This window comes from Dipodomys spectabilis, unplaced genomic scaffold (assembly GCF_019054845.1).
Source record: "Dipodomys spectabilis isolate Male_0828 unplaced genomic scaffold, ASM1905484v1 ptg000459l, whole genome shotgun sequence".
NCBI classification, from domain to species: Eukaryota; Metazoa; Chordata; class Mammalia; order Rodentia; family Heteromyidae; genus Dipodomys; species Dipodomys spectabilis.
The window spans coordinates 62,450-76,571 of record NW_024871136.1 but is presented as its reverse complement, the minus strand read 5'-3'; the positions used below and the strand labels follow the sequence as shown (position 1 = coordinate 76,571).

The window sequence follows — 14,122 nt, the reverse complement described above, 5'->3', positions numbered from 1 at the left end:
CTAGGGTATAATAAATTATACAGGTCTCTAGGTATTCATAAACAATGAGATCAAAGGAGGATATTCTTAAAAGAGGAGCACAAATTTGCAGTACCAATTTGCATCTGATCATAAAATAATATTTATCAAAATGAACAAGAGGATTTTTCTACATTGCTGTTTTTGCTTCCTTTTCCTTTTGTTTTGTTTGTTAATTTGTCTGTCTTTGGGAAAGCAAGGGGGCATAGTAATGATGTGTCAAAAGGTGAACAAATGCACCAGAGTTACTACACACTATGTTCAAAATGAACTATACACCTTGTGGGTCGAGATGGGAGGGAAAAACTAGGAGATAATAAGAGAAGAGGTGACGTCAAAAAGAAATGTGCTCATTACCTGACTTATGTAATTGTAACCCCTCTTTGTATCTTTATATACCCTCCTTATATACCTTTCCAATAAAATTTAAATAAAAATAAAATATTAAAAATAAACATAATAAACAAAAATAATAAAATAAGAGTTGAAAAAAGAGAAATGTACTCTTCACGTGACTTATGTAACTGTAACCCCTCTGTAAAATAACAATAAAAATGCAAAAAGTAGAATTAAATAACATAAGGTAAATATTTTATTCATAGCTAATAGCATAGATATTAATATAGCATAAAATTGCAAGGGACAAATTAAGTGGACAAGTGATGAGGTGCTACTTAACATGTAGATGAAAAATAGCAAAGAAACAGCATAGATGCTGCTATACAGCGTCATTTTCCTTTGAATGGTTCCTGGATCTGTAGTAATGATACTTAGATCTGATCCCAGTATTTCAATAAAAAATCTATCAAGGCTTGGAACTGGTGGCTCACACCTTTAATCTTAGCTACAAAAGAGCCTGTCATGATAGGCATGGAAATCACATCAATGGGGTTGTTCAGTAAAGAGGGATAGATCTCAGCTCTAAATAAATATACCATGGACAAATGGAAAGTTACAGCCAAGCATCTGGCTTCTGAATGAATGGAAAACTACTTAGAGGAAGTGGCGGGTTCTGACTAAACTGACCTAATAGGATCCTAGTTTGATCAGCCATCACCTGGGATGAAGTACACATTCATGTATCAAGGATGATCAGATATTGAGAGTGAGGCCTCTCACTAAACTGATTTAGTAGATTTCTTGCCAAAACTATTTTACTAGATAGACTTAGGAGAAAAATTATGAGTCTGGTTATTACTTGATTTAACAAAAAAATCATTGCTAAGGGTTAATATCTAAAAATAGTTATTTTCCTTTTAGAAGTGTGGAACTCTCTGGCTCCTCACATTCTCTATTAACCTTTATATGTGCTAAGTTAAAAGATTTTTAAGAACATAGGATAGAGACATTCACAGGGAAGTTACTACATTTTATCACAAACTCAGAAATGATTCTAGAGTGTAGCTTCAGAGAATGGGGTTAATTTTGACGTTATTTTTGTTTCAGTATTTAATACAATGAATAGAGAACCCTTTTGTATAATACACTAAGATTATGTGAAAACTTACTGTGATAACCATGCAACACCTGCTTTTATTTATTACAGTTACACAGTAGCGATGCTTATGTTAACAGAACATGTGCTAGTAAAGCCATTCTGGTGAAACCAAGTGCTCAGATGCTGTTTAAAGTAGCTTGTGGATCCATTCTGCTTCAGGCTGAGGAATAAAATAGAAAGAGAAAATAAGTAAGATGTCATAAATTAGGGAGTTCTTGATGTGTTATGGATTATGCCAAAATACAGAATGTCAACAATGAAAAGGATCTTAGATATTAATTTTCTTATTTCTTCTAAAAAATGAAGGTCTCCGGTCTCAACTTCACACTTAGTAACTCAAAGAAGATGGAATTCAGAAATGTGGATAACAAAAAGCCCGTGAATAATTCTAATGGCCACTGAAGCGGTAGAGGTTCTAAATGTTAGTCTCTTCACCATTTTAAAAAATAGGAATCAGTCTATCACCTAGTCTATCAATTAGTCTCAGTTCTCACTATTTTAAGTATATTGATGGAGTAGAGCTATTAAAATTGAGAATATGTTGTTAAATATTTATTAAAAATTACTAATAGCAACTTCAAATTTCATCACAATAAAAGTATGTTTAAATGTTACTATGTAGTATTTGTAAACATACACACATTTCTTTCTTAATTGTGATCTTATAGTAATTTTCCTTATTTCTCTTAATATTATAGTGTTATCTTTCCCCTATATATGTTTTCTCCAGGCTTCATCACTATAGACATATAAGCATATATGTTTATAAACATATGTGCAAATGTTTGTTTATATATATATAAATATATTACAATGTTTCACTCACTTTTTATGTGTAGTTTGTTTTTTCTTTAATAATTTTTGTCAGAATACATTTCAGAGTAAAATTAGTGAGTAAATGTGATTGTCTCATTAACAACTCTTCCTATTTGTTCCCGTATGTGCACAGAAGATGGTTAAGCCTAATTATATTTGTCCCCTTCTGCAGTTAGCAGCAGCAAATGTAACTCAGTCACTGAAGCCTCACTAGTTATAAATTGTATAAAGATAACATAAAATTATATTTGATATATTTATATAACATATAGGTAGAGTCTATTTTTTGGCCAGTACTGGCTTGAACTCAGGGCCTGGATATCATCTCAGTATTTTTATCCAAGGCTTGTGCTTTGCCACTTGAGCTATAGCTCCACTTTTGGCTTTCTGCTGGTTAATTGGATGTAAGACTCTCATGGATATTTCTGTCAAGGCTGGCTTTGAACCATGATCCTCAGATCTCGGCCTCCTGAGTAGATAGGATTACAGGAATGAGCCACAAGCACAAGCTGTTATATGTGTAATGCATCTTGTGGCATTATCTTAGATATTAAGTTATCTCACAGAGGTGCTTTGTTACTATAGTTAATATTTTCATGGTTTTTTCTTCTCCCTCCCTCCCTTCCTCCCTCCCTTCCTCCCTCCCTTCCTCCCTCCCTCCCTTCTTCCCTTCCTTCCTTCCTTCCTTCCTTCTTTCCTTCCTTCCTGCCTTCCTTCCTTCCTTTTCTTTCCTTCCTTCCCTCATTTCTATGTAAGGTGCAGAGAATCAAATCCAGTGCTAGATAAGCACTCTAACACATCCTTAAATCCTGAGCCACATCCTTAACTCCTGATTTTTTGGCAGCTATGTTTTGAACTCAAGATCTGATCATTTTCAGATAGGTGCTATATCACTTGAACCAAATCTCCAGCTATTTTCATTTTTATTATTTTTCAAAAAGATATTTTAACTATGCATGGGGTACCCTGGACATCAGTCTTCCTATTGACTCTTCCCAAAATGCTGTGATGACTGTTTCTGCCACCATGTTCATATTTTCATTGGCTAAGGTAGGGTCTTGAGAATATTTTGCCAGTCAGACTCAAATTACAGTCCTTCTGAACTTTACCTCCTGAATATGTAAGATTACAGAAGTAAGGTGCTGAATCCAGTCATGGTTTTGTTATTTATATTTATCACTCACTTCCTGCATACATTATCTGTCCCTATACTTTTTTACCTTTTACTAACGACAGTTTTATTTTATTCTCCAATCTTTTCACTAGCACTCTCAATTCACAGTTTGGTATTCTGTTTTACATCCTATGTTTCTGAAATATTTGGGACAAGACTAAATCCAGATTTTAGATACAGGAAGAAAGAACTAAAGAGAAGTATAAGGAAACTAGGGGAAAGGTTACAAATATAAAATTTAAAGATACTTCAATATTCTAAGTTTAGCATGACAGAAGACTTCATTCCTACCATGTTGAAAACAGACTATACAATGAAAGTATGTGTCTCTCATCCCAGCTACTGCAGGAAGTGTAATACAGAAAGGTCATGGTCCAGGCTGCCTCACAAAAAGCAAAAACTTATCTCAAAAATAACTAGAACACAATGGGCTGTAGACAGGGCTTAAACAGCAGAGTACCTGCCTAGCATGGGAGGCCCTGTGTGCCATAAAACCTAGAATTTGAATAAATAACATGTTTCACGCATCTGAATTTTTGTGTATTTCTACCTGTCATGTCTGGACTTTGGTTAATTGGATGTTACTGTATTTAGTATTCAGTGAGTTCCTAGAAAATGCCTTTATATCTCACTTAAATCTGCCCTTGTAGAAGTTTTAGTAAATTTTCATTTTTTTCCTTAGTATAGAACAAAACAGTTAACACTTTTTGTAAAATGACCCTGTTATACTTAAACTACAAGCTATCTCTCTTAGTAGTCAAAATTTTTTTCTCTTAAAATGTTTAACCAATTCTGTAACTTGTTTTAGTCATTTTGAAGGATTCATCTTTCTCACCTCTGAATCCCAACCTTGGCCAACATTAAAGAGAACTATTATTTAGAGAATATATACTATTAGACTTTTAAAATTCTTTCCTTTAGAAATCCAATTTGGCATAAAATAAAATGAATAAACATACCAAAGGAGCATATCTTGGTTTTGGAGGTGGAGGAGGCATGTTGCACTGGCAGATACGTCTGATTTTAGGTGATTGTAGATAAAGATCACAAGGAGGAAGTGGTGGTCTTTCCCTTGATGAAGGAATTCTACTTGGAGTTGACATTTCCCCCATTTCTCTGAAAGTGGTCTTTTTGGCTAGTAGTCTGAATCCTTTCTTTGCTTCTGCTATTTCCCTCTTTGAATCTATGGATGTGACATCAGAATCATCAAATTTCTTAACTTTAGACAACAGTGAGTCTGTGGGTTCAACATCAGTAGATTCTGCATAGTTCTTGACAGTTCTTGAGCCTTTGTTTTCATTCTTTAAATCTTTCTTACCCTTCTTTGGCTCTATGTCAGACTCAGTTTCAGTAGAGACTACATTCTTCTTCATATCTTTCTTTTTGTCACCTTCCTTCTTTGAATCTTTCTTAGCCTTCTTTGAATCTTTCTTAGCCTGTTTTGAATCACTTTCAGATTCTGAATCAGCATCAGTAGACTCTGAGTTCTGAGGAGGCTTCTGTATGTTTGGTTTCCTTTCCTTCTTGACATCTTTCTTACTCTTCTTTGCATCCTTTTCAGATTCAGAATCCGTAGTGCCTGTGTCTTTCTTTTCATCTTTCTTTGAACCTTTCTTACCCTTCTTTGGATCTTTCTTTAAATCTTTTGAGTCTTCAGATTCAGCGCCACCATACCCTGTACTTTTTTTTGCATCTTTTAACTTATCATCTTTTTTTGAAACTTTCTTGCTCTTCTTTAAATCTTTCTTTGAAACTTCTGGCTCTTCTGAATCATCATCACTAGAGTATTCATCCTTCTTTGAATCCCTTTTCTTATCACCTTTTTTTGTGTCTTTCTTACCCTTCTTTGGATCTTTCTTTGAAACTTCTGTGTCTCCAGATTCAATCTCACTAGACTCTTCATCCTTCTTTAAATCTTTTTTCTTGTCACTTTTCTTTGCATCTTTCTTACCCTTCTTAGTGTCTTTCAAATCTCCAGATTCAGCATCAGATCTCTTCTTTGCAGACTTCTTTAAAGGTTTCTTTGAATTGTTCTGTGAGCAATTTATTGTCTGCTTATTAAAATCAAAGTATGTAATATCAGACACCTTTAAACCCTTCACGAGTTTCCTATTCAAATGACTCATTGAGCAAGACCTTGGCTTGTTGTAATCTTCCTTTAGGATATTCTTGAAATCTATCTTTGGATTTTTATTTGCATATGTGGATTCAGTATCTGTCTCCTCAGAATTTGTTGGTTCTTTCTTAGCTTCTTTTAGTTCTGTTTTTAAGGTTGCACTACAGTCTTTGGATTCTAAATTTGTTTCTGATGTGGTCTTTGACTTCTTAAATAGTTCACTTTTGTGTAATGATTTTGATGGAAATTTATCTGCTTCAATAGTTGTTTCAGATAAAACATTTTTCACTATCTTTTTGGATTCTGGACTTGTTGCATGTGGATCTCTTTTGTTCTTTGAGTTTTCTTTCATTGTTATTTTTTTATCATTTTCAGGCTTTTTAATCTCTTCCATTATAGGAAGGGTTTCACAAGCATAAGAGTATATGGATGGAGTTTGTTTCATGACAGGTACAGAAATTGATGGTGTTTGGAGAAGTTCTCTTAAAGAATGCCTCATCCACATATCAATTGACATATGATCTTTCTCAATTTTATTTTTGTTTTGCTTCTGAAAAAGATGGGATAAAATAATGACAATCATTTGCAGATTACTTATATTTTTTATGTTGCAAAGTAAAAATAGTTTATCTTTTTATTAACTATTTAAAATTGTGTGTGTGTGTGTGTGTGTGTGTGTGTGTGTGTGTGTGCGTGAGTGGCCAAAACCCCAGTTTGGAAATTAGATGACTTTAGGGGAGACAAAATTTTTAAAAATTCATATTAGGATTACATCAGGTCCACAATAATCCACAATGTCTAAGTCGTACCTTCAAATTAACAGTGAATTCTTTTTGGAACTCAGAGAACATTTTGAATATCCTTCTTCCCCATGTTAGCAATAAATAAGATGATCTTGAATTTTGTCATGTTATTCTTAGTGTTTATGCCTATCCTGATTTCATTTATGCTTTCAATTTCTCTGGTAAAATTTATAATCTGACCCCCTTCACACTGAAATACTGAAAAAAAGGATATAACAAAAAATATTCAGTCAATATTAATTTTTGTTGTAGTGATTTTTAATACATTTTATTGTAAAAATAGTATACAGAGGGGTTACAGTTGCATGAGTAAGGTAGTGAGTGCATTTCTTATTGAGCATTCTTATCTCCTCCTTTGTTTTCCCCTACCTTCCCTTCCCTCTTCACCTCCCCAACTCCTCCCTCCCTCCATTTACAAGTTGTAAAGTTCCTTTTCAACATAGCGTCTTGTACATCTCATTGTTACAATGTATCCCTACTTAAGCATTTTGTTTTATTCCTTCCCCTCCCGAAATTAGAAAAGTGTATATACAAGATGCAGGGCACCAGAATCAAATACAGTGAAAACAGGGGTTATACCATGGGGGAAGAACATACAAAAGAAACAAAAAAATCACATAGTAGATTATACGTACATTAAAAACAATAGCAAGCAAGGAAAAAAAAAACACTTATGTCCCTATCTTGGGATTTATTTCACTTAACATCATCTTATATGGTCATAGGTACATAGCTTTTGACCTTTTCTGCTTGTCCTAGACATATATCAGTTATTGCAAATAAGGGAAATCGTGGAACTTATGTTTCTTTGGGCCTGGCTTACTTCACTGAATATAATTTTTTCCAAGTCTTTCCATTTCCTAATAAATAGTGTTTTTATTTTTACTCACACCAAAATATTGAAAAATGTAATTGTAATATGTGGCTACAGAGATTGATTTACATGTTAAACTATTTCATCTAGTTGTGTTTTTGGCTAATTAATAATATAACTCCACTTTATGGAAACAACAGGCCGGGCGCTGGTGGCTCATGCCTGTAATTCTAGCTATTCAGGAGGCTGAGATCTGAGGATCGTGGTTCAAAGCCAGCCCAGGCAGGAAAGTCCGTGAGATTCTTATCTCCAATAAACCACTAGAAAACCGGAAGTGGAGCTGTGGCTCAAGCAGTAGAGCACTCGCTTTGAGCTGAAGAGTGCAAGGACAGCGCCCAAGCCCAGAGCTCAAACCCCACAACCTACCAAAAATAAAAAAAAGAAACAACAGAAAACATAAATCTCCTGGTATCAAATGTGTGGAATTTCAGATGAAAGAAAATGGAAGCCATAACACTTTAAGATGGGCTCCTGTTCTAAGATTCAACCTTTAGATATATTTGCCAATAATAAACATTTACTCATAGACACTGTCATTATCATTAGGTTTTCCTGCTTGCCTAGCCTATTAGAAACAAAATAACATATGTATGAGTCAAGCAGAAAAGGTCAGATAATGTGATGTTAGGAAAATGAACCCTTAGATATGTATTTTAATGTTTTTTTCTTTCATGCATTTGTTTCTAACGCATTTATAAGATTATCTCTTTGTTGCTTTGTATGTCCCTCCCCCACAGTATAACCCCTGCCTTCACTATATTTGATGTCAGTATAACTTGTGGAGGAGATGGGGAAAAACAAGTCGTTTAAGGATACAGGTGGACCTGTTGCAACAATGAGAAGTACAAGTTGTCATGTCGAAAATGAGCTTTACAATGTTGGGGGGGGCAAGGGAGGGGGGATTGGGGGGGTGGGGGGAGGCTGGGAAGGGATGTGAAGGGTAAACAAAGGAGGAGGTTGCAATGCTTGATAAGAAATGTACGCATTATCCTGCCCACGTAATTGTAACCCCTCTGTACAGTATGTTCACAAAAAAATTAAATTAAATTAAAAAAAAATAAATAGAGAAAAAAAAAGAAACAAAATAACTTCCATGTGGTGGACCATGTGAAAATAAAAGTTTATTATAAAGCAGATAGGTGCAATCTACAGAGAAATATAAATTTAAAAACCTGCTTTTGCCTGGTCAAATTTAATTCATATAAACCTTACTCATATTTATATATGTTACATAAACTTAAATTAGGTCTAAAAATGATTTTTTTCAACTCACAAGAACCATGATTTGTGGTTCTGAAGGGCCTGATCTCTCTTTTCTATCTGGCACAGATGGTTTGGGAAATGTCAAATTAAAATGCTCTTGATTCCATGATTTTTCATTAGTTTCACTTACTGAAAAGAGAGAAGATAATGACTTTGAATTGGTAGGTGGACTTGTATCATCAAACAATATACTTGAGTAAGAAATATACGATTTAGGATAATATACTATTAAGATAAATAATGGCATAACTTAAATGTATAATTATAATTTCTGCAATGTTGAATTATTTTTAAAATAACATTTGTAATTATATTTTTACATTAAACCATGTTTATAAGTATTCCTTAAATCACAATGAAAAATACTCTCATAAATTAATAAGGATGGAAAATAGAGAAAGATTCAGTGTTTCTTTTTAAGTGTCTTCATTTTCTCTTCTATTTTGATTTTTTTCCATGCACCATTTTGATGAGATAGCAGGAATTATTGCTTGTCATTCCTATAATAACTAGCATATTAAAAGTCTTGACTAATAGAATCTGAGATTTTAGCACCTGCTTTACCTCAGTGTTGTCCTAAGTCAGAGATAGCTGGAAAATATGTCAACATAGGAATTGGGGAAAGCACTCAGAATACATTTAGAGTTGAGGATACTAATGAGATACGCCATTACTCTCTTAACAAAATAGAGCCATTATATATGACAGTATTTTTAGCAATAACAGCATAGCTGGACCTGCAGAAGCTATGTGGTATTTATTATATGCGATGCCATACGTGAAACACTTTATATATGGCAGTTGGCATAATTCTTATTTGTAAAACTATATAACACAATTGACTAACAAATGTGAAAAATGAAGCATAAACAGGTTAAATTTCTCGCCATAGAATGTAAAGATAGTAAATATCAGACAGTTTGCTTTCAGAGTTCATGTTCTTAATCATATTGTTACATAATGTTTTATGTTTCCTGCAGGAAGAATGAAACCATTGGCCAAAAAATTCTATTGTAGTAAATTTTCAGTTCTGTATAGTAAGAACTTTTCTAAAGTATCAGCTTTTCAACAATTACTTTCATATTTTTATATTTGCCTTCCCTATTTTGGATTTTGTAATTGTGATATTTAAACACAGGAATTTATGCAGACAAGCTGATCTGTAGTATGAGGAAGAAAAATAAATTAAATCTTTCACTTTATATGACCAAGTAAATCTTTCACTTTATACAAACTTGACAGCATTTTATACCTAAAATCCAACATAATAATGTGCATATTCATGTGTTTATTTGCATTTTAATAGAAATTAAGGAAAATCTTGCTTTACCACATTTAATAGAAGATACTGATCATTTGTTGCTAAAATTATTTTCAAATGTAAAATATTGAATTTTAAAGACTAAGTTCTCACTCTGATAGGAATCATCTGATGTTCTGGTGTTTATTTCATCTCTGTAAAAAATTAAAAAATGCTATAATTGAAATTATGTTATCTCTAGTAATAGTCAAATTATTATCATGAATAATGTTTCAGCAACATGAAGAAATCTTAGGGATTATTTAATCAACAAATTCTTAAATATAAAACAAAATAAGTCAAAATAGGAGAATGTATTTGAGTAAACCTTTTTACTTCCTGAAACTATAGGCACTTAACACAAACTGGCCTATATTCATCTTTAAATAAGTACTAGTTTACTTAAAACAGACTTTAAAGATACTGAGTCATAAAATCCTATGATTCTCACTTAAACATAATCTTTAGAATTAATGTGGAATATTTTAAAAGCATAAGGATATATAAGAACTGATTCCAGATCTATGAATAATGACCACTCAAATGGGTTAATGAAATCTGTATTTAAAAACTATCCTGGATGAAATTCATAATCAGACACTTGGCTCAGATTAATAACCACTGTTTTGGACATTGGTAAAAACTGAAACTTCAAAGATTTCTTATATAGTGTATATTTATATTTTTTCCTTTTTCAATGGAACAGATCAATGTGCTAAGACTACATTAATTCCATAGAGTTGATAGAATAATGTGATGAGCTGCATCTTTTGAAAGTTAGTAGTTGAAAATGGTTGTGCTGTCTGGATTGTTGTTTTCATACTCTGATTTTTAGATCTTCATTAATTTTGACTAAAGTTATATTTTCTAAATTTCCATTTTAAAAAATTATCAGTAAACCATTTTAGGTATATCAACTCAATATAATGTACCTATAACTCAGAATCAGTTGTAAAACTTGAGTAATGGGAGCTACAGAGTAGGACACTGAACAGGCAAATTCATTCTCCAAGTCTGCCTCACCACTAGTCTGGCCACAGTGTATTTCCTCAACACCAGGCCAGCCCACACAGAGTCAAGCTTCAGGACTGATCCACTGCCAGACTTCTTCCCACTGCCACAGTCTAGTCAATCCTGCATCTCTCAAAGACCTCAGCTATACACAACACCCATGGCTGCAGACTCCTCCATGTCCTTAACACAGAGAAGGCTCCTATAGAAAGAATTTTCAGATTGTTCAAGACCTAGGCTGGCCCCCACAGTCACAGAATTCAAGATGACACTCACAGATGCCAGGAATAGATTGATCCTTAATGTTCCAGGCACTATGCTAATACCCACAAATCTAGCCTTTAGTCCATACTTCAAGAATATAGACAATAAGCCCATCCAGTCCTCCCTTTGAAGTCCCACATTAGTTGATATAGTGTCAGACCAGTTCATCTCTTCCCAGTCTTCAGATTTATACCACTATCAACACAGAAGCCACAGTTTAAGACTCTAGGTCAGGACCCTTGTGCACAGCCTCAACTCTACCTTATCATCAAGGTGAGACTTATGGAATATCTCTGGGCCAGTCCAAGTTATGTCAGACACTAAAATAGAAGCTGCAGATCAAACTAGAGAGGATTCTGAGGCACAAGCTCAAAGGCTTCTTAGTGCCAAGTGGGCTTGTGAAACCCAAGGCTAGAGACCAAACTCTTTATCTCCATGCTTCAGTAGACCCAGAGTCCAGGCAGATTCCAGAATTTTCCAATGGTAGGCCAGCCTTTGTGGCTCCAGGCACCAGGGCTACACTTGTGGACCCAGGATCCAGGCTATTTTCCATGACTCTGTCATCTAAGCCTATACCCATATACCCAGCCTCCACACCAGTATCTGAAAATGTAGACATATTATCAGACCAGCTCCTGGGGTTGAGATTCCAAGCTACCTAAGTGCCTTTTTCACAAACATAGCCCTAGACTTCACACCCATGCCAGTGCTGGGCCAGATCTCAGATCCCTAAATCCTAGACATATATATATTAGGCATATATATATATTAGACATATATATATATATCCATATTCATCCATCCATCCATTCATACATACATACATATGTACATATATCTTGCTTCTATCCAAGTGTCATGTGAATAGTTTCAAATCCAAGATCCAGCGAGAAGTCATTACTGAGCTAGCTGGTGAGGACTCAATGTCCAGGTTTGCATCTAAAGATACAGGCTCAAAAAAAAAAAAAGATACAGGCTCATTTGGTGCAAGACTGTTCTCTGTGTTTCCAAATTGGCCCATTAATACTCCTGTAGACCCAGTCTCCTGTCTCATTCATGGATTTTTTTGCCATTGGGACAGCCCTTAGTACTTTTTCTGAAGAACTAGATTCAAATATACAATATCTAGATTAGCCTCCCCAAACTAAGCTTCAGGATGAAATTAGATCAATACTCCAGGCTATTTCAAATTGTTCTTAAACTCTTGTACATACAGAGTCCAGACAAATCTAGGAGACCATGATATTTAGGAGAATCCATGCAAATTGAGGCTCTATATTCTGTGCAGATCCAGACTTTAAATATTACCCCTTGGACTCAGAACACAGGCCCATTCCCACAGACTCAAGCTCCTGGCCAATTCCAAATGCATATCAAATATCATGGATTCATACTCTAAGCATATTTCCATTACCCCAAGTGTAAGAGTCATCTTATTATCTGACTAGCTCAGATTTAGAGATCATTCCAGTGCAGTTACCTCCTGTGGACTTAGACTTCAGACTAGCAATCACAGACCAGGATCCAAGCTTGTCTCTATATATTTGGGTAGTAGGTCCACTCACCTGTTGATCCAGGAACTGAGACAGGTTGCATGAGGACTATAGTAGCAAGATTACCTGTTTCAAATGGTTTCCATAGAATATCTTGATAAACTGACCATTGGTAAGGGGAAATTCATATGAAAAGAAGTCATAAAATTAGAATAAATTCATATTTTTAAATGTGCAGATAGTAACACACAGCCACAAAGATCATAAATAATCTGGGAAACATGACACCATCAAAAGCACAAAATAAGTACCAGTAAATCCAGAAATGAAAATTTATCAACTGAAAAAGAATTCAAATTAATCACTTTAGAGATCAGTAAACTATAAGCAATTATAGACAGGCAACTATATAAAGTTATGAAAAAGGTGCATAAACAAAATATATAGAGTTCGAAAAAGGAATGGAAACCATAAAATACAAAACAAGTCAGGAATCTATAGAATAATAAACTTAAAAAATTCCCCAAATGATTGAGCAGGAGACCAAACAGAGAAAGAGAAAGAATGAACTTATTGGTGAAGACAGGTCATACAAAACTAACAATCTGAGAAATAACATTAAAACTATCAGCATTAAGAAGCATGTGAGAATTATGAGAGACTGTCAAGCAAACTCATGTCTATATTATTGGTGTTCCATAAAGAACAAAGAAAATGAAAGCAACACAAGTTTATAGAATGAAGCAACAGAAACTTCCCTTATCTAGAGAGAAAGGGAAATTAACACTCAGGAATGGAAAGACCAACAAGTGTAATATATTTAATATAAAGTTATCTTAAATAAAATATAACAAAAATTTTGAAGGCTAAAGGCAAGAGGACAATTGAAAACAGTAAGAGAAAAATCAACTCATTTTAAGGCTAAGATATATTTCTAATGATAACTAGAAAATTAATCATGGAAGTGGGAACAGATGGCAGATTGGAATTGATTCTATGAATAAAGAAATATATGAGAAACAAAGTTGAGACAATATTTTGAAGAGAAAAAAAGGAGAAGGGTATATGAAATCAGGAAGGAGTTGCCAAAGTGTACAGAGAAAGGCAATAGAGAAATGTAGAAAATAGTCTAAAACTCCAATACTGGCTTCTTAGTTTAGGAAGGAAGCTGAAGATATTGCCATAAATTAGGATAGATGGCCATGATGATAGACTAGAAATTGTAGCTGAAGAACAAACCCACACTTAACACAAGCCTGAAAGACATTTCAGAGATTGGTGTGACAATCATCTTGAGAGGGTGTATAATATTGAGACTAAGATACTCTGGAAACTTAAAGAAAAGGAATAATCATAGCTCTGAAAGTCTTGTTGCACCTTGCTGCAATGTCTAATTAGAAGATGGCCACAAAAAGTGGCCATGGAGAAAGTCAGGGTCTAATGTGAAGGATCTGGGAAGTTTACGCATCAGGAAGTTCAGGAAGTAAAGGAT

At 34.2% G+C, this 14,122-nt stretch overlaps 1 protein-coding gene across 1 annotated transcript; it reads right to left on the bottom strand.

Annotated features, from left to right (window-relative positions):
* Positions 1-1,643: 1,643 nt before the first annotated feature.
* Positions 1,644-12,733, bottom strand: Cylc1 (cylicin 1). Its single transcript, XM_042668580.1, has 5 exons — positions 12,703-12,733; positions 8,573-8,691; positions 5,188-6,172; positions 4,466-5,091; positions 1,644-1,676 (listed from the first exon to the last, which is right to left on the bottom strand). Exons 1-5 carry the CDS (start codon positions 12,731-12,733, stop codon positions 1,644-1,646), a joined length of 1,794 nt encoding a protein of 597 aa, XP_042524514.1.
* Positions 12,734-14,122: the final 1,389 nt, after the last annotated feature.